General features: G+C 39.3%; 2 protein-coding genes across 2 annotated transcripts; one reads left to right on the top strand and one right to left on the bottom strand.

The window, feature by feature from the left end:
* Positions 1-11: 11 nt before the first annotated feature.
* Positions 12-4,253, bottom strand: LOC145498261 (ubiquitin-fold modifier 1). The gene is made up of 6 exons (XM_081478160.1): positions 3,919-4,253; positions 3,757-3,813; positions 3,594-3,651; positions 3,409-3,448; positions 2,218-2,250; positions 12-1,568 (listed from the first exon to the last, which is right to left on the bottom strand). Coding segments are annotated over exons 1-6 (267 nt in total). The 5' UTR covers positions 3,921-4,253; the 3' UTR covers positions 12-1,491.
* Positions 4,254-6,165: 1,912 nt separating this feature from the next.
* LOC145496744 (adenylate cyclase type 9-like) lies at positions 6,166-14,134 on the top strand. The gene is made up of 3 exons (XM_081476482.1): positions 6,166-11,078; positions 11,985-12,029; positions 13,446-14,134. The coding sequence occupies exons 1-3, from the start codon at positions 7,629-7,631 to the stop codon at positions 13,461-13,463; spliced, it is 3,513 nt and encodes a 1,170-aa protein (XP_081332608.1). The 5' UTR covers positions 6,166-7,628; the 3' UTR covers positions 13,464-14,134.
* Positions 14,135-19,984: the final 5,850 nt, after the last annotated feature.

Raw genomic sequence — 19,984 nt, 5'->3', positions numbered from 1 at the left:
AGACTCCTTGTTGATGAGATCATAAGTTTATTATTTACATGTTTCTCCCTGCCTCTGGCTAATTCTCAGTTTGGGATTTTCAAACATGGATCTTCATTCCTGGTGTCCTTGTGAGTCTTGTATTTTACCATTTGTCACACCTTAAATTTGAGAGATTTTTACTTCGTCTTGTAGGTAATAAGATTTACATTGTATGAATGAACTCAGTAGTTGAAAAAATAAATCAGCTTCATTCATTTAAGTGTCAGTTTATGTAGCACTTCATTGCCAATGCAGAAATTATCACAGATTTTGAATTGAATGTGAATTAAATTGAATTGTCTGGTTTTTATAGGTAAGGAAATTAGGAAACTTACCAAAAACTCCTAACTCGATTTTAGACTGTGTTGCTGGCAGTTTTGCCCATGGTTGATAGCAAAATTACATAAGGATGAGGCAAAGGTTTTGTCATCTTGTTACAAAACTGTCAGCTAGGCTAACCGACTTTGGTGTAACTCTTTACTTTGTTCAATTTGTGGATTACAAAATTTAATCTAGATCATCTGAGCCATTATTTTTGGACATTTCAATGAAATTATAATCCAGACTTTTTGCTTTGGTCCCTGGATTTGGATTTGTGATTATGGAGTCTTGAATGCAAATTGACTGACCGTCTGCAGTGAGTAGGAATTACAGAGTACAATTATATATTTTAATAGAGAACTTACTATCATTCCCAAGGCTAATTGCATCACTGTATTTATTCAAAAAAACACCAGAGCCTATGTACCTTTTTCGGCATTTCTAAAGGCAGCAAAAATAACTTGACAGAAACTACTTGTCACAGAATGTGTTGGAAGAAATTGTCTCTAATTGCTATTAAAATTTCTGAAAATATCAGTTGTTTTGTCATCTCTTAGTTGGGGGGGGGGGGGGGGGGGTACATAATTTGAGCCCTGCCTGTAAAACAAGATTCTGGTAGCTGGTTGTTCAAAGCCCAATTAAGCTAACCCAGGATTAGTGAGAGTTTTGATTTCAGTTTTGTAGTTTTCGGTGGGGTGTTCTGTTTATTTTGTTTGTCCTTTAGTTTTGAGCTTAATTAATCTCAGGGTGCATTCCTTTGGGGTGATCTGGATCAGGACCAGTGCTGATTCTGATCCAGATAAACCCAAAGGAATGCACCCTCAAACTACATAAAAACATAAGCAGTCAAAAGCATTGTTATACAGGAAAAATTAATACTTTGGTTAACTTTTACTACTGGGTTAGCATTAACTGGCTTTCAAACAAGTCAGCCCTGTCCTGTTGGCGTTCCCTCAAAAAGATTGTGACAATAACTCCTGTCACTTTTGGGACCAGCCTCCTGGGTGTTTGGATCAATCACAGAGGCTCTTTACTACACCCAATGATACGCCTTCCCTTAAGTGAAATGCATGAAGATTGAACTTTTCAATGAGGTTAAAATTGTTTTAATTCCATTTATTAACAAGTCTAAACACAGTGTCTTCTGTCTCATGTCATAAGCCAACTTCCGACACGGTCTCTTGGAATAAGCCTCAGCTCTGATCCATGTTTTAAGAACACATTTCCTATGAAGCAAATAAAGGAACATGCAAGTTGCCAAAACTGATTAAATTCAGATATTGGCAAAGAAAAGTTCACTATGTTTTCTTTTTAAAACTTCAATATCACTTTTCATATAATGATATAATTTGTGAACATGGACATCTGAGAACCAGAGTATTTTCCCTGTCTCAGCTTTGCTATAAACTTAGCTCAAATTGAAAATAACATTATTAGACTTCCTCCCAATTCAACATAAGTATATTCAACAAACCATAAATGAGTCAGTACAAGTAAAAGATAGCCAGGCTCTTACTCAGAGGGGGGGGGGGGAGGGGGCAATAGCCTACTTTTTCAACCATCCCCATTGGGGGGCACGGAGGCCTATTGGTTACCAGGCTGGACACTGTGTTTAGTGGTCCAGTTTCAAACCCTGGCTGAGATCAGCATGTTATGGCCAAGACACTTTAAACTATTGCAATGTCTCTCTCCACCCAGGGGTATAAATGGGTACTGGCAAATTTAATGCTGAGGGTAACCGTGATGGACTAGTATCCCTTTCAGGGGGTGGGGGATAGAAATACTCCAAGTAGCTCCATGCAAAAGGATAAACTACCTCAGTACAGACCACTTGGGAATCTCAAATTGTCTGGAGAATCATTCTATAGTTTTTACCTGCACTTTGTGAGGGGTTTATTCCAATACCATCTGTAAAAAAAATTGTAAATTAGCCAGGGCATTGCCATTTCAATGTCATTTGGACATCACAGGTTAAACAGGCACAATATAATGGTTTTGTGTTTATATATTCCAAAGCCAGTTCTCTGTGTTTTGTTATTAGCACTTGTAAAGCCTAAGATTTAAGATGACTTATCTTTGTCATCAAAGACTATTCAATACAATCAATGACTGAACGTTTTGGGGCTTATTGATTATTCATTGATCATTAGCAACAATCAAGGACTAATCAACTGATTTTCCATTGACTAATCATTGATTTCATTGATGTTATCAATTTAGTAATGTCGGGACTGTCCTGATATATGCGGGTTATTGACCAAGCGTGAGGTCAAGATTGCTGTATATTGGCCAAGTCCTTTTTTTGCGTGTTTAAGGACCGAGACATTGTCAAGGTTCATATATATACCTTGCAAAAAAAGAACAAGGCCAATATCCAGCCATATTGGTCAATAAAGGATTTACTATAAGGCATTCTGGAAATTAGTTTCTTGCAGGACACTGCGGGTAGTCCTGTGCAGTCAAGATATCGCCATCTTGCCTGCCCGGGTAGCCAATCACAGTACAGAATTTGGTTTATCTTGTCCGCTTGCAGAGCTAACCACATAATAATCTGCAATTTAATATCAAGTCACTGACCTAATTTGGCCAGATTTATGGCCAAACTTGGGTACAGCAATTACTTAATTCTACCTTTTTGATCTGCTTTAGCAGCATATCAGACTCACTTGATTTGGCCATAGGTGTTTTGGTTCACCTCTCTCCCCCAAGAAAATGAACCCTGGCTCAACCAAGCTTGCCTGATGTGATGCCAGTATACCAAAAAGGTACAGCTGTGTCATTAGAACGGAAATTGTTGGGGTCAAATTGCAGATATCACTCGAGCTGTAGGATGAATTGGGGGAAAGAAACGTTTGTTTTTTATCAGTCTAAGGAAGTTATTAGTAATATTCGATAAGTCACGATAAGTTAACTTCAAATGTGGCAATGATATTTTTATTGGAGGAAGCATAACACGCCCACGATCATTTCAATGAGCTTTACAGGAAAAGTCAATCAATAACTGAATATATATAAAGCTTGTAAACCAAAAAAAAAAAAAGAAAAGGAAAAGTCTTAAAAACTCACCGTTTGTAATTATGGCACTTGTAGCAGGAGGTACCTTGAACTATATATAATGGTGGAAACAACAATAAAATGGATCAATATTTGTCTACGTAAGAGCTGCCTTTTACATAAACAGCTTGCTTTACACGATTTTAATTTACCCATATCTTACTCGATCTTCTACAAACTGAAATTGAATTACTTACTTCTTCTGCGGCAAATTTTAGCACAGCTGTGAACGGCGTTCCCTCTGGGACACTAAGGCTGTTAATTAAGAATGAAACACGAATATTAGGAACGATTTGAAGGTTTTTAGTCGTTTCAAACAGAAGGTTTAACTGTGCCGGCAGAGAAATCAACTTCACATACACTTTGAATGGTAATTTCGGATCCGAAGTCAGCGTAATTTTGAAAGTTACTTTCGACCTGAGACACAAGTAAAACAATATGAGATACTCAATAACCATAAAATAACACAACAGTGAAAAATGAGAATAAAATATTTTGATCATGCCGATATTTTCCACTAACATTTCAAGATGTTTTCTGTGCCGACAAAAATCTCTCGTGAAAAAGAATCAGGCAGCCATCGCAGGTGTTCAAAGAGGAGGCCTGGGGCTACACTAAACGGACGTCATTTCCGCCAGTGTTGATTTCTGTTCTTAGCCAACAGGATATGGAAAATTCTCGGCAAAAAAATACGAGAGTATATATTGACCGATAGAGTATCCTACGTGCCTTATTTCCCAGCCGGGCGATAAGGATAAGTGAGTGCGAGTGAGCATGTTCTAAGAAAATTAGAAGACAAACAAACTCGTTGACTTTGTTTAAAAATGCGTCTGCGCAAGAAAGCTTACACTTCCGTGGTGCTGTTAGAGTCTACATTTAGGAGTCGAATGTTATCAACGATTTTTATAGTGGTCACGATTTATAAGACACGTTCTTTGTTGACAAATTGTAGCTGTTCTTTTGTAGCTTTTTGAGCATAAAATGTAAATTCCTGTAATTAAAGTTAAAGACAGTATCATACGGTTATACTTTTGAAAATTTTGACCAGCATGCGAAACGTCAAGTTCATAAAATGCATGTTTTTAAAATGTTTATCACCGCTGTTTGTTTTGTATTTTTTAATAAAGTTAAAGAGCTTAATTAAAATTATTTCACCAACTCAAAGTTATGGAAATGTGGAAGAGTATGTTTTTTAGTTCCAAAAAGTTGCCGAGTTTCGCCGCCTGTGAAAGCGTAAGCTCTCCGGTCCCATCAAGCTTTGTAGCGGAAGGCTTGACACGTTCCTTGCAACAAGAGCAACGACAAGATCCTATATTTAGGCTGTTTATAATATACACAACATGGGCAAAAGGTTGTTTTGAAATCTAGTTGTTTAATAAAATTGTCCTTTCTAACTTTGGCGTAAAATCGTTTAGCATAGTCTCTGGAAACAGTGTTTCAAAAAGCAGCTCCTCTACGGCTGATGGAGTTTCCTCTCTTTCTTTTGGAGAAAGTTTGTCCCACAGGGAGGTAAAAGCGAAGGCGACAATGTCGAAAGGTATTATGGGTAATGGTGGTTCGCGGTTGCCAAGGTGTTTCAGTGTGATAGAGGGAAACAGAAAAAACTTGTGTGTACGTGCGTTTTACTTCTTGCTCAAACACTGTGAACCTCAACCAATCATCGATTTTGAACTATCGCTACCTATAATACGAAGCACCTCAGGTTGTATTCTTCTGGATAATCACAAGATTCCAGCGGCCCACCTGCGTCGATATATGAAAACCAGCCAAAAAACGACTTTGACGCTTCCTGTTTATGCTGTATTTTTATATCAGGATGTTGAAAATAGTTCTTCTTAAGCTGACCTTTGATTTAAGGCCAATGTCAGAAAACCGCACCAATAAGGATTGGCGGGTCCATTGGCCGAGAGCCCACCGCGCGCTCATGCGTGGTACGTACCGTCTAAACGCGTTGCTGCAAATAATATTCTGCTCATGCGTAATTGTAACGACAAACAATAGAGGTTGTGACTATACAATAGTAATTGTAACCACGCTCTTCGGCTGAAAAATGACAGATCGTCTCTCTGAGCTATCAGAGAATGATTTAATTATGAAAACGAACTTGGTGGTTGAATGTTAAAACAATTATTGGACTCGGTTTTCGCAAAATATCGTAATTTGTTAGTGTCCGCGTGGATCAATTATTCGCCTCAACCTTCGGCTTTGGCTAGAAATTGATCTGCTCGCCATGAAATCACGATATTTTGCTCAACCTAGCCCAATAATTAATTGTTAAATGTCGGAAAGAAAGGGACTTTGAATAAATTTGCGGTTTACCAAGAACACCGTAGCCGAGTCGAAAGGATGGTCTGAATCAGTTTTTATCTGCCGTACCATTAACTTTGGGGTCTAAGTCCCCCCGGGGGGTTCTAAGTATAGATCAGTATAGGGCTAATGTTAAGAATGTGGGGTTGGGTAAAGGCCCCAACTTTCCCAATCCCCCGCAGCGCACCGTTATCAAAATTCTCATTACCTAAGCTACGTACTCTGTCAATGTTTGTAGAAGGTATCATTCACCTGTTGCTACGCTGTTCAGTGTTTACATTCAATTCGTGGAAATGTTCGAGAATATATTTCTGACTGCTAGAGATGCTGAAGGTTCCAAAATGCAGGGTTTCAAAATGTTCCTCAAAGTGGTACTTATTGTCGCTTTGGCTAGTTTTCCTGTTCAACGGAGTCAACCAGCTCGCGTAACTGAAGTAAGTATCTGTTTATCACTCCCAGCAATTACTTTGTTTGCTCAGTCGCCATGTACGAATTTTGGACCGGCGACTAAAAAAGGCTACTGGTGTCAACAATTTTGATATTCTGCAAAGATTTTTGTCAAACTCAATGGGTTCTTTTGCGTGTTTTCCTCAGGGGACGGTTCAAAATACCTCAGTGCTCCTATCGTCAAGATTTCTCTGAAAAAAGGCGAATTATTTTGTTTGCCCTACTTTTACGATCATCCCAGACGCAATTACTAAATGTTTAATTTCTAGGCAGTATATACTGCTTAACCGCATCCTAGAGAACTATATATGGGACAAACGTATTGCGTCTCTAGAATCTGATATCTACACGGCATCTATACTACAAGCAGTCAAGAAAATAAAAGCAGTATCATTCGAATTCATATTATGATATAGTTCTTTCAGTAATACGTAACAGTGCCATCTCACAGCTACGGAGAGTAAATGTACTTTGTCAAGAAAGAAATTGATTTGAAGGGAGTGGTTCCCTGTATTGTTTGGAGTCAGGTCGGCGATCGGGCCTGTTCGTACGTCCGGGTCCGTACGGAAGCCTTTAGAGCCATAATAAGCTATAACACGGACAACTCAGCCTTGCCCTGGCTACGATGGGAAGCTAATACTGTTTTCTTCCTTTTTTTGTATGGACTTGTCCTTCTTAGAGACCTATAATTGGTCATTCTGGTTTTTCAGAAGTCAAACTTTTTGTCCAACAACCCGAGTCGTAAAGAGGCAACATGCACCAAAACTAGGGGAAGTGATAGAGTAGCTAGTAGATTCAAATTTGTTGAGAGATGTCATTGAGAGCCTTGGCTTTGGCTAGTTGATTAGTACATTTAAAATCAACTCATTTCTACCCAGTGATTTGGGATAAAACTTTTACTTTTTTTCATTTTCGTTTGCTAGCCTAGTTCGAACTCTTTCTTGTCCCGCGAGACAGACCCCAGGTGTTTAATTTATTCAGCTTTGAAAGTCGAAACCACCCATTAGTAGCCTATTTGTTTTCGTCGAAAGTACAAGTGGTTTAGCATGCATGACCACAATGCGAAGAATTTGCTAAAAATAGACCGCATCTCGAACTGGCTGTTCTTTTATGCCAAACACCACCCTTCAGAAATAACTCAGGAAACCTGACAACCACTTAGACAACACGAAACGCTATCACGTGTAGCTAGTGATCACGTGATGTACGCCACCTCGGAAAAAAAGGTCTCAGTGGAGCGTGTATGTTTTCTTCACATGAAGTTTACAGTCGCTGGTTTGAGAGTTTTCGCTCGGAAAATCCTTGAATTCCGTACTGATGCTGTAAAGGGAGTACGCCCGTCAGATAGGATAGTATTTAGAGATGGATACGTCCCGAGTGCTTTAAAAATGACTTGAAAGTGCTAGCGAGGTGATTTCGAAGAGGTGATCAACACCGGGAAGCCTCGAAAAGCAAGCTGTCTTCTCTTGTACCCTGAAATGGCCGGCGAAGAAAGGTCTGGATACTCGATCAGCACCGACCCGGAGTCGATGAGCGTAGAGTTAAAGCCCTCGTACGCCACGGTGAAGAAGGAGCGATCTTTTTCGCAGGTCGATACGCGGCCGAAAAAAGGCTGTATTCCCTTGTTTTTTGAGCGAGCTTCTTCTCAGTGGTGGAAGCCCTCATTCGACTCGGAAATCTTGGAAGAAGAGTTCCAGCGTTTTACCGCTCACAATCAAAGGCGTCTGGTCCGCGCGCTAATGTATGTCTGCATCCTTAGTGTCACTTGGGGGATTTTTTTTGCGGTTTGGAGAAGAGATGAAGGCATCAAGATCTTGATCGGAGACGGGGTTTTTTTGGCACTGGTCATCGCCTTGATACTGTTTACTAAATTCAGCAAATTGTACAAGAAATGTGCATCTTTAATTTCACTGCTCTCGTCTGTTTTATTGATCACCATGGAACTATCTCTTTTCGCTTTTCCGAAGGCTCTTACGAACCCGGCACGGTTCTCCATGTGTACCTGTGTGATCATGCTGATTTATACCATGATCCACTCGCTTCATTTGTACATCTGCATTCTAATGACAGTTGCGTTTTCCGTCGCTCATGAAGTCCTCTCTGATGTGGTCATCTCCGAAAAGGGAAGCGGCAACCGGCCGCTAGAAATCATCTGCCGCCTTATCTTACACATGTGCATCCATCTGTTTGGAATCCAGATCTTTTTCACGGCCCAGGTTCGTGAACGAAGCACCTTCTGGAAGGTCGGTCAATGCGTCGTTGCTCGCCGTGACTTAGAAATCGAGAAACAGGTGAAAGAGCAGATGATACGATCGGTAATGCCGGACCTTGTTGCGAAAGAACTGCTTCATTTGGACGAAGAAACCGAAGAAGATCCCAAAGACAGTTCTAATGGCAAAAAGAAACGCCGCAACAAAGGGCAGATGGTGTTCCGACCGTTTCAAATGCATCGCATGGAAAATGTCAGTATTCTTTTCGCGGACATCGTCGGCTTCACCACGATGTCCTCTGACAAATCCGCTGAGCAATTGGTTAGGCTTCTGAACGATCTCTTCGGGCGTTTTGATCGCCTCACAGAAATCAACAATTGTGAGAAAATCAGTACTCTGGGTGACTGTTATTATTGTGTCGCTGGATGTCCAGAAGCAACTGCACATCATGCATTCAACTGTGTGGAGATGGGACTGGACATGCTGGAGCAGATCAAGGAGTTTGATGAGGACACCAAGAATGAAGTCGACATGCGAGTGGGTGTCCATACAGGGACAGTACTCTGTGGCATAGTTGGTACGCTGCGCTTTAAGTTTGATGTTTGGTCAAATGACGTAAACTTGGCAAATCGTATGGAAACAGCTGGATCACCTGGACGTGTCCACATCACAGAAACAACATTGAAGTTTCTTGCTGGTCACTATATTGTGGAGGATGGCAATGCAAGCTCACGTTATCAAGGCTTGGAAGGTATCAAGACGTACTTTATTGTCGGTCGTAAAAATGGTATGAAAAAGCCGATGAACCTGCTTCATCCCAGTGGTCGTGGAAAGAAGTCCACGAACCTCAATTCTATCAATGTCACCATGAATGCTTCTCATCACAGCAGTCCTCAAGAAAGGAAGAAACATGTCAAGATCTCCGAACAGGTCACGTCATCGGATGTAATGTTCAATTCTGACTCAAACATTTCTAGTCAAGGTGAATCAAGCTCTGACAATGGTCCCAAGGTCCTGAAGGGTAACCTCAAAGTCAAACATGATGTCATTGAAATGGAATATTATAGTAACTGTTCTGGAACTTCTATCAAATCTGACGATGATGACGAAGATTCTAATGGAAGAGTTCCCGAAGACCAACGCTCTTCACAAGTTTTGGGCTTGTCGCTCAATGAAGCATTAATGAGGGACACACTTCGTACAAACAATGACCAGCAGCTGGTTAGCTTGATGAGTCAAGAAAGAGCTGGTGATGAGTATTTCCACAGGTCGATGAATCAGTGTACACTACAATTCCATGACAAAGAAACTGAGAGAAGATATCAAAATGAAGGGCAGGACTGCACTTTGCTCAATCCTTCTGTCACCACATTTGCGTCTCCCAGAGTCAACTTCTTTATAGATGTATTACTTTCTAACATTATATACCTTGTCATTATGATTTTGGGCTTCCCTCTCTACCAGCCTGTACAGATAGTAGTAATCATCTTGTCTCCAATCTCACTTCTTATAGAAATAACATTGTTTTTCTTGACAGTTGCCCGTGCCTTTCCCCAAATGTATTCAGCTTGTGTCAACAGCGTTGTAGGTTACATAAGCGGCTGGTTCATTAGTCATCTTATAGGAGCGCTTCTTATGTGTCTACCCATGGGAACACTTTTTGCAAACTTTATGAACTGCGGGGAACTTTCTAATCCGCGAGCAAGAGACTTCTACTCTTTAATCTTCGCTGTTGCATTGCTACATTTCTCTAATTTCACTCAACTCACATCATGGATGAAGACTGGACTTGCAGCTGTGTTTTCTATTGCCTACATTATTTTCCTAAATTATGATAACTTTTGTGCATTTCAACCAGTTGTTGAGGGCACTCCTGATGAAGTACTGCGGAAAAATGGCCGTTTAGGCCCCGAAATTATGATATGCATTGGTTTACTCCTGGTGTTTGTGTGTGTATTAAACCGTCAGCTAGAAATGAGTGTGCGCCGTAACTTCAGTGGAGATGAGGAAGCCGCAAAAGACAAACGCAAAGCACAAACTCACAAAGAGCAAGCTGCTTGGCTGCTGGAAAGCATCTTTCCCAAACACGTTGCAGATGCACTGAAACTGTCAAGTCATTATTCTCGCAATTATGAGAATGTTGGAGTAATTTTTGCATCAATAGTGAACTTTTCAGACTTCTACGAGGAGAACTTTGAAGGAGGCAAGGAGTGCATCAGAGTCTTGAATGAACTTGTTGGTGACTTTGATGATCTTCTGTCAGATAAAACTCAGTTCAGCCAAGTTGAGAAAATCAAGACAGTCAACGGATCAACCTTCATGGCTGGAGCGGGTCTTTACCCAGAAGGTTGTGTTAAAAAGGATACCCATCCTTATGACCATTTGAAGCAGCTTGTTGAATTTGCCCTGGGAATGATCAAGGTAGTAGACAGATTTAACGAGCACATGCTCGGATTCGAGTTTCTCTTACGGGTGGGTTTCAACGCTGGACCCGTTACTGCTGGTGTGATTGGCTCGACAAAGCTTCTTTATGACATATGGGGCGACACTGTGAATATCGCAAGCAGAATGGACTCAACTGGGGTTAAGGGCAGAATACAGGTCAGTGAGGCATCAAAGAAACTTCTTGATGAATTCTTCACGTTTGAACGTCGCGGAACCATTCCAGTGAAAGGCAAAGGTCATATCACCACATACCTCCTCACTGGAAGGAGAACGGTATGTATCATTGCGATGTTCCAGCCTTCAAATTTGTTACAATAATTGAAGGTATTGGTGCAAAATGGAAGTTTGTACCATTTTAGGTCAATTTTGTTTTGTTCAGAAGTGTCTGAATTTTTGCATGTAACCTTCAGTTAAATTGAAAACCAGTGTCCTGTATTTGTTCCGTTAATTTGCGCTCCATTTTCAAGGAAAAATGGGTCAAGAAATGCTGAGGGTATCCTATGTTTGCTTTGTTCAAAACAGAAATAATAGCTTAACTGATAATTCCTTTGTTTCATGACAAAGTGTGAAAGGCCATAAGTATTATTTTAATGTTGAACTATAATTTAGATTTACCAGCAGTTCATTTTATATTTAATTTGCTATTAGTAGTAATAATTTGTCTTTGTAATCAAGCAGAAAAGTACCTGCATCAAATCAATATTGTGATCCCTGCAACAAAAGTAATTTTGAACTCAGAAACCAAACAACTGTGATCCCTGCAACAAAGAAAGAACTCTGACCTCTTGAGAAAATAGTTTTTAACCCAAAAACACATAATCTCTAGTCTGACCCCTGCAGAAGAAAATTAAAATAAATTTTCCATCGACAACAAAACCTGTCTGACCCCTGCAATGAAAATAAGTTTGAACTTGGCAGCTGAAGAACTCTGGCCCCTGTAATAAAAATAATTTTGAACCCAACATAAAAACAAAGCTGACCCCTTTGACAAAAGTAATTTTAAACTCAAATTTTAGACCCAGTGACAGAAATAGTCTTGTAGCAAGCAATGAAACTACTCTCGACCCAGAAACAGAAATGAGTCTGATCTCATAATGAAACCAATGCAAGAAATCGTGCAACTGGTTATAGATTCACTGATGTGTGGAGTTAATTAGTTGTACAATTTTCCTGTTGCAGGATCCAATGTCTGAAAGTGGATCTTATAACTGCGATGGAATCAGGGTTTGTTTTCTTTCATTCTTTCTTTCTTTCTTTTTCTGGCACCTTTTATCATGGAACACTTTGTAGCACAAATCAAACCAAAACATACAGCTGTATTTTTGTTCTGGGAACTTCTCAGAGACCTGCTGTGAAAGGGATGTGCAAAAGACTTTGTGGGGTATCTACCAGCCCGACAGTCTAATTAATTAATTAATTAAAAATTAATATTAAGACAATTCTTTGACCTCTTATAGCAATTCTGTAATTCAAATTTTCCTATATTTTACACCAAAAAACTTCACTTGTTCATTGTGCAAGTAAAGAATAGGATCTGGTAACCTGACCGCAAAATCCACTAGCCTTGGTCTCTCAGGCAGAACGGTCTTTTTACATTGGGGTATGTAACTAACAATTTGAGTTTTTTAAGAGGTATTTTTGTGTCCTACAAATATTGAAAAGATGGTGTCAGTACTGAAAATGTGATTATTTATATGAGCTTTTTCTGTGGTGTTATATTCTCAGTACACAGGTGAAATAGGTTTTCTCTTATTTCAAATGATAGCATATACTCCAGTTTCTCTCAACCGAACTCTACATATTCCTTTGGTTTTAGTTTGGAGAATTCCATTTTACTGAGAACAGACTGTGAAAATCTCTGTTAGCTAAGTGAAAGGGTACAATGTAAGCCCCGTTCTTTTCATATAGTTGAACCTCTGGTTGAAACCACCTCCAAAAGTTTCCCAGTCAAATCACTATATTTGGAACCTCTTGTAAGCGACCATCTCCCGCAAGCGACCGCGACCACTTTTAGAGCTAAAAGTTTGAAATTTTTCTTTTGTTTTTAACCTCACGTACTACGATTATCAGTTGAGTAAGGCGGGACGAAAGTTTGGTCACCAAGTTTTAACGTAAAAATCGTGTTGTTGTCACGAGCAACTGGCTCCGTATCCGTTGGCAACTTGTCCGGCTTTGACGTCAATTAGCAGCAAAGCGTGCAAAATTGTAGGCGACGCGACAGGCGACCGACGGCTGTTGATGTTGTTACCAACAGAAACCAAACTTGGTGACCAACTTGGTGACCAAACATTCATCCCGCCTTACTCAACTGATAATCGTAGTAAGTGTTATGACATTATTGCTTTCCTGGGTAGTACAAGAGACGGAAATTTCTTAATGAGAAGTAACAGAGTTTTTCCCAAAACCGATTTTTCACGTGAATAAGAGGGGTAAAACATGGGGTAAGTCTCTGCAGTTACCATATGCTAATGAGGCAAAATTTTAATTGAATATGGTTGACTTAGCTCTCGTAAGTGATCACCTCCCATAAGGGACCACACAGGCATAGCATTTTGGGTGGTCACGTACGGGAGGTTCGACTGTATTACCTTCCACTTACTGACCTACACTAAAGTTTTGGTTTTCTTTTCATTTTTTTAGGAAACTATTATTGACTGAGACTGCAGTGGAAGCCAGTAATGTACTTGTACATTAATTTATATGCACACATATTATATATTAGACAAAAGTGAAGGGTAATCAGATGAATTACATAAAGATTCATTAGTTAAGAGAAATAAACTTTAAAATATTGCTCTTCATTTATTCACGTTTTCCAACTGTGTATATTTAAAATCAAATGGAAAATGGTAGGTTTTTATTAGGAATATTGTAAAATATGTTATAGAGGACGCTCCAGGTAAGAGGCATTTGTGATGCCAAATATGAAGCGATTATTGAAAGAAATCAAATGATGCAATATTATAAAACCATTTAATCTACTTCATGTCTAGGATGAAATAATATTTCATGAATAATGTTTAGTTTTCAGAATTTCACAGGGTGTCTCAAAAACTAAGCACCAAGAACTAAGACCCTCTCCAAATCGCAAAAACTAAGACCGTAGACCCCCTGTGAATCCCAAAAACTCAGACCTAGGACCCCCTCCAAATCTCAACAACAAGGTCTTAGTTCCTAGGTCTTAGTTTCTGAGACACTGGAATTTCATATACTTGTTCTGGTTTTAATATTTCTCTTGTAGAAAATATGACAAGATTTGAAACCAAGTTGTACAGTGTATATTGTACAACTGAACTATAACTTTCTTCAAGAAATAAAGTCATCACTGCAAATGTTCATCTCAAGGTTTATCTTTCTCGGGCATTTTTTTTTTTTTTTTTTTGCCATCAGTTTTTTAGGAATATTTTTGGAAAGCTTGGGTTGTTCTATTTAACAATTAGATCATGAGCTCAAGATTTCTATCATGTGATAGTGTATGGAGTGCAGCTCAAGTCAGCTATGATTCATAGAAATCAAGAGTGTGTAATCTCAATGTTTTCGTGTAAATCAACCAGTCATTCAAAACCTAATCTAAATCCCCTTCGCAGACACTTCAAAAATGCTGAGAAGTGGTTGCCATTTTGTTAACAAGCACCCACTGCTAGGCTCCTCAGTATCTACAACAGAATAGATAGTGATTCAGGTAGCCAATAAGAGAATGGCATTCATGATAGAACACTAGCAGATTTGTACTAAATAGTAATATAAGGTCACAGCCAAAGGTTAAATTATATTTGGTCAACTTTCATTTTGCATTTGCTGAGGTCTAAACAAAAATCGATTGAAATCTGAAATAGCAGCAAGCAACTTTTTCAGAAGAAATGTACTAACAAGAGTTAGTTTTTATGGACTACCAAAGGCTCCTCTTGCATCAAGTTTACAGCAGTGAAAAACTGATGTTGACATTGTGTTACAGAAAAATGTATTACCTAAGTCGATATTGGGGTAATAAACAATTACATTATTAGCTTTGTAGAATTCAAGACCCAATAATGTAATATTGCTTTTGAAGAATTCTAAATTTCCAGTTCAAGTAATAGTTTCAAGCTATTTTTCTTCATACTGTTTATTGAGGAGTGTTAAACTTCATTCTGTTGCAAAATCGTGCACAGACTAAGTACTCATTATTTTTAATGTTGCACCTGTACACACATGCTCATTAGTTCATTCAACAATTCTGAGGTTTTTTAGTCTTGTAATAGTAAATTTTCTTGTTTTAGTCTTCTCAGTATTCTTTAATCTTGCTCAGAAACTTAGGAGAAATGAGAAAACTTCTCTTCTTTGGAGATGACCTCCAGCTACTTATTACTGATGGCTGATAGTAGATGATAGATAGTTGACACACAATGGTTTTATCCACATGAACTTTAGGTTAGACTCAAGTTCTTATAATTGTCGAGTACTTTTGAAAGATCAACCTTGCAAGGTTTCCTCCCCAGGGGGGGTGGATTCCCATGTAAAAAGGGTGGGGATGCTCGTAAGAAATTTTGAAAAGAACCCCTAAGAGGTAGCAATTGTAAACAACACATCATCTCCTGTCATATTTTTTCGGTTCAATACCCTAAAAGCAGGAGGGGCTCCTGGGCTCCTGCCTAAAAGGGACCACAAAAGCTCCTACTGAGGACCTTTTAAAGCTGAACATTGTAAGTGGAACTAAAACATCTTTTTAACCCCTAAAAGGTATGACAAGTGCCCCCATCCCTTTTAATATGGGAATCTCTCCACTGGGGGTTTCCCTTGCAAGGTTGGATTTTGGTACTTGATAATGAATTATATTTTCGTGATGTGGATGTCTGTTCTGGAAGCTTTGAAGAACATGACAGGAAATTTTAGTGATTGAAAGGAATTATAGAATTGACGCTGTACCTCTTTTGTCAAAAAATTACTTATGACTGAGAATAGTTTTCCAAATTATCCTGCTCAAAGGAATTTTTTTCAAAAGTGGTTTTTTCTTGTTGTTGACTTTCCTCCTTGCCCATGAATTCAGTACACGTATTGTTCTTGCTCTTAAGGTAAAAATATCGTAAATATTAAAATGAAGCCACGAATCTCAAATAAATGTTTTTAATAACAGACAAACAGTTCGATACGTCATCATCTACCCTTTATTAACAGCGGTTAAAACTCCAATATTATCACTTAGAACAAAAGTTTTGTAAATATAGGTTGTTTTGTGTACATATATTAAGCAACACGGTTGTAATGCTGTTATAGGAGTAAAATTTAAAACTAAATAAACATCCACATAAATTAGTACTCAATGTAAATTCACTCCACTGGGCCTTAAACTTAAGGAAGGGGTTTCACCCCCTCCCCCGCTGATTTATTTTTATAGTTGTGACATAAAGATTTAAAAATGATTATGTATTTGCAAGTGTTGGTCAAGGTTTAAACATAAACCTGCATGTTGTGTAAATACTTAATGTTGTTCTCCTTGACTTAAAACAGTTTATTAAGAGATAATTTCTGTGAAAAGTAGAAAATTAAATGTTAAAACATTTTATGTGGTGGATGACTGGTTCATAATTGTTTAAGAGGAAATCCGATCGGAAATTGAGCAATTTCAACTTTTAGTGGACAAAAACCTTGTACCAGAATAATTTTAAGTATATAATTTTAAGTATATCACAGTCCTTTTTTCATTTTCTGAAAGCTAAGGATTTAAATATTTGCCTGAAATAACACCGAAAACAATTTCCCATGGAAGTTGAGTAAATAAATTTCAAAGTTCAGAGAAATTGAGCAAACATAGGTAAAATTTCACCATTTTCATTTCACTAGTACTTTCAAGTGTTTCATATGAACTTCAACATTAATTTTGTTATTGACATTTGGTATTGTTAGAAATGATTTCTTTTGAGAAGGTATTTAAAACAGTCACATAGAAGGTTGCAATACAATGTAGATAACGTTGGTACTAAGTTTTTGTCCACTAGTTACTCAAACTTCTGGTGGATTCTCTCTTAACCTTAGGGGGCAACCCTTGGGGTCTCATTACCTTGGTGGGACATGAAGCAGGGAGGTGTTGGGGGGCATCACATTTGCCAGGTTATGTCATTGTGACCTATCCTGAATAGTTCATTGAGTTGATCCTAACATGTCATGTTGTGGTGACAACATTATTTAAAAGCAGAAAAGATGAAAACAAATTTTCCAGGAAGGTTGTGATAGTGTTGAAAGGTATCACAGGTAGTGGTTTTCTGCTCTTGCTTGATTGAAGACAAAGTCTCGGGAAACAGAGAGAGTCCAGGGGCAGATCTAGGGGGAGGGTGCAGGGAGTGTGCACCCCTCACCCCCTGAGATATAGCCTTCTTCGTTTTCACTTTTAAAATTTGTTTACCTCACCAGTCAATTATGCCATTCCTTAGTGGTGCATCCCCTGCTAAGAAAAATCCTGGATCCACGCCTGGATTCTCGGGAAAACAAAACTAACTGTTTCACAACAGACCAGAAATTAGGTGTCTTGTTATATAGCTGGTGTAAAGTCATAAGGCAAGATGAAGGCAAAGTAATCGTTAGTGGAAGAGCTGAGAGCTTATTGCTTAATTGTTGCCCACTGGGAGGCATAAAGATTTAGCGATTGCCACTTAACCATATCAACCAATAAGAGGGCGTGTTAGATTCAATTACTCCAACTATATAACCAAGGATTTCTCCTTTCACTACGCTGAGACGCTATGAACTACCAACACCCGCAATACCTTTCAGCATTGTATTTGACCTTATATACCTCTGTAGAAAAGACAAAACTGGCTCAACAGCTGTATACTGGGCAACCTGACAAAATATAGGGGGTCACAATAATATCCTGTGAAAAGCTGCGATCTGGGCCTCCTTCGCAGCCGCTTTTATGGTTGTCACGCAGTGCTTCTCCACGTGGGGAGAAGAGTTGCGTGACTTCCCTTTATAACGGCGAAGTTCAGTGACGGGAAAAAAAAGTGCGTTTTGGTTTGAACGCAAAGTCGACATTGAGTTTAAGCCTCTGTTTGTATCACACCAACTTGAATAGTTTCAGGAGTGGCCAATATCAAGAGTCAAGCGAAAAAATAGGGAGATGCGCGGCGAGAGAAAGCGAAAGAATGATTTTTTTCGCTTTCTCTCGCCGCGCTTCTCGCCCATTTTTTCGCTCGCCGTTTTTCGCACTGCGCCCCAACTAACTAAACGCCTGATGGGGCTAGGAGAAAACGAGAGGCGTAATCGCCCTCACGCGCCTCCAACCTTCTCCCTTTGATTACGTTTGGCTGTGATCCGATAGGCCTTACTGCCTCTAAAGCTGTTTTTATATCACTTTCAGTTTCAGAAATCCCAGGAGGGTCTAGAAATTGCCAATCTTGTGACGGGACTTTTGCTCACGTGACCAGCTCAAGCGGCTTAACAGACTTAACATGGATTTTAATCCTTCACGAAAATATTCACGCATGGTAACATTATCCGGGGAAGAACTGGGTTCATGAGGGATACCGAAAAGGATAACCTTGAAAATAAGGTCTATATGAAGACCTCACTCTTCTTTTCTCTTCATCCTCTCGTGGTGATTATCAGCCATTATAAATATCCAAGAAATATTTTCCCCCGCACGCGATTGGTCTAAACGCGTCACATGACTGAACTCATGGTCTCTTGCCGAATGATATTCTTCAATCTTCGAACAAAACCGCGCGTGTTGCAAAAAATATTTGAAGGATAATAATCACAATAGCCTCCATATGGCGCGAAAATATGCTCCGTTATTTGCCCGCGGACACTATCCGTTCCTCAAAGCTCACAGTCTTCCTCGAGCTTCGCTTTCGGAAAACTGTTCGTTTCTCGGAACAGATCATGATGTCCGCGGACAAATATCTGAGAATATTTTCGCGCCAAGTGGAGGCTGTTGTTTATTTATACAATGTTTATAGTTTATCGATACAGTTAATTTATTTCCATTAAAAATCGCAAATTACAATTTGCATTACCCGCATATAGTGTAGGCTAAAAAGCATGGTCGACTATAACCGTCTTCCAGTCTTTTCTTTTGCAAAACAAAATTAGTACGATTCTCAATATTTCGTGACTGTTTTTTAATAAAGAAATTACTCCATGCGCGCTGTTTGGGTATATCTAATGAGATGACTGTTTCCAAATCGGTATTACGTGCCTGGTTAGTTCATGTAACCCATCTCGTATCAAACTCACAGCTCAGTCGTCCAATGACGTGCAGCGAAATATAAATACAAGAATTGCACCCTTTTAAGAGCTAATCATTCCCGACTTAGTGCTACCTTAAGCTAACCGAAACACTACCCAGGCTTACTGGAGTGCTGATCAGGCTAACCAAAGGTGGTATTTAGGTTAACAGGAGTACATTTTAGTGTGATGCAATTCCTGTACTTGGCCGCTAGTGTCCAATGTAGCTCCGCCATCTTGAAAAGACCCCTTGAGGAGGATCCTAAATGATGAACATAATTCCAAAATTTACCCACAAATATAAAACGAATACCATAACTGAACTAATTAAGATATGTTTACTACGCCGAGTTCAGAAGTCAAAAGGATTGGGGAAAATCTCTTAGAGGGTTACCCCATGGTCTGAGAGTTACTCCATGGTCTGAGACTTTACTCCATGGGTCTGAATCGAAAATGTAATTTTCTGTGCTTCGCTATAACTTTTTCCAATCGTGCCTGCTAAAGTTTCACATTTCACAGCCTCTAACAGTTTTATCTTTTCTTTAAGGACCTTTAAGGCCCCATCCAAACTACGCCGGATAAATTTTTAAACTGGCGTTTTAACTCTGAAAATACATCAAATGGTTTCCTTCCAAACTACGCTAGAGAAATTTGAAAACGCAACAATCGTGGGTCATTTTGTGGATTTGTGTTTGAGGAAAACGCGGGCAGGGATATCCCGTGCTTATCGTGACGCCATCGTTTTCGAAAAGCTCCGTTCACAAAAGGTTTTCCGCCCACACTAAAACCCGAAACCGGCGTTTTCCAACTCCTCCGGCCGTTGCGGAAGAGCGTTTTCGAAAAGCTCTCTTTTCGTGACGGATTTATAGTGTGGGCGGTAGGCCTAACCGTAGAAATATAGCTGCGTTTTCAAATATCTTCGGCCTAGTGTGGAAGAGGCCTAAGTTTGCCAAAGTAAATTTAATTTCCCCTGATTA

Source organism: Orbicella franksi, chromosome 9, assembly GCF_964199315.1.
Source record: "Orbicella franksi chromosome 9, jaOrbFran1.1, whole genome shotgun sequence".
NCBI lineage: Eukaryota > Metazoa > Cnidaria > Anthozoa > Scleractinia > Merulinidae > Orbicella > Orbicella franksi.
The sequence above is the reverse complement of the archived record's forward strand: the minus strand, read 5'-3'. Positions and strand labels throughout refer to the sequence as shown.

Coding starts and splice junctions, on each gene's coding strand:
- LOC145496744 (XM_081476482.1), top strand. CDS start 7,629: ATGGCCGGCGAAGAAAGGTCTGGATACTCGATCAGCACCGACCCGGAG. Junction 11,079..11,984: donor TCCTCACTGGAAGGAGAACG/GTATGTATCATT, acceptor TTCCTGTTGCAG/GATCCAATGTCTGAAAGTGG.
- LOC145498261 (XM_081478160.1), bottom strand. Junction 3,652..3,756: donor CCGAAATTACCATTCAAAGT/GTATGTGAAGTT, acceptor CTTAATTAACAG/CCTTAGTGTCCCAGAGGGAA. Junction 3,449..3,593: donor TAAAATTTGCCGCAGAAGAA/GTAAGTAATTCA, acceptor CATTATATATAG/TTCAAGGTACCTCCTGCTAC.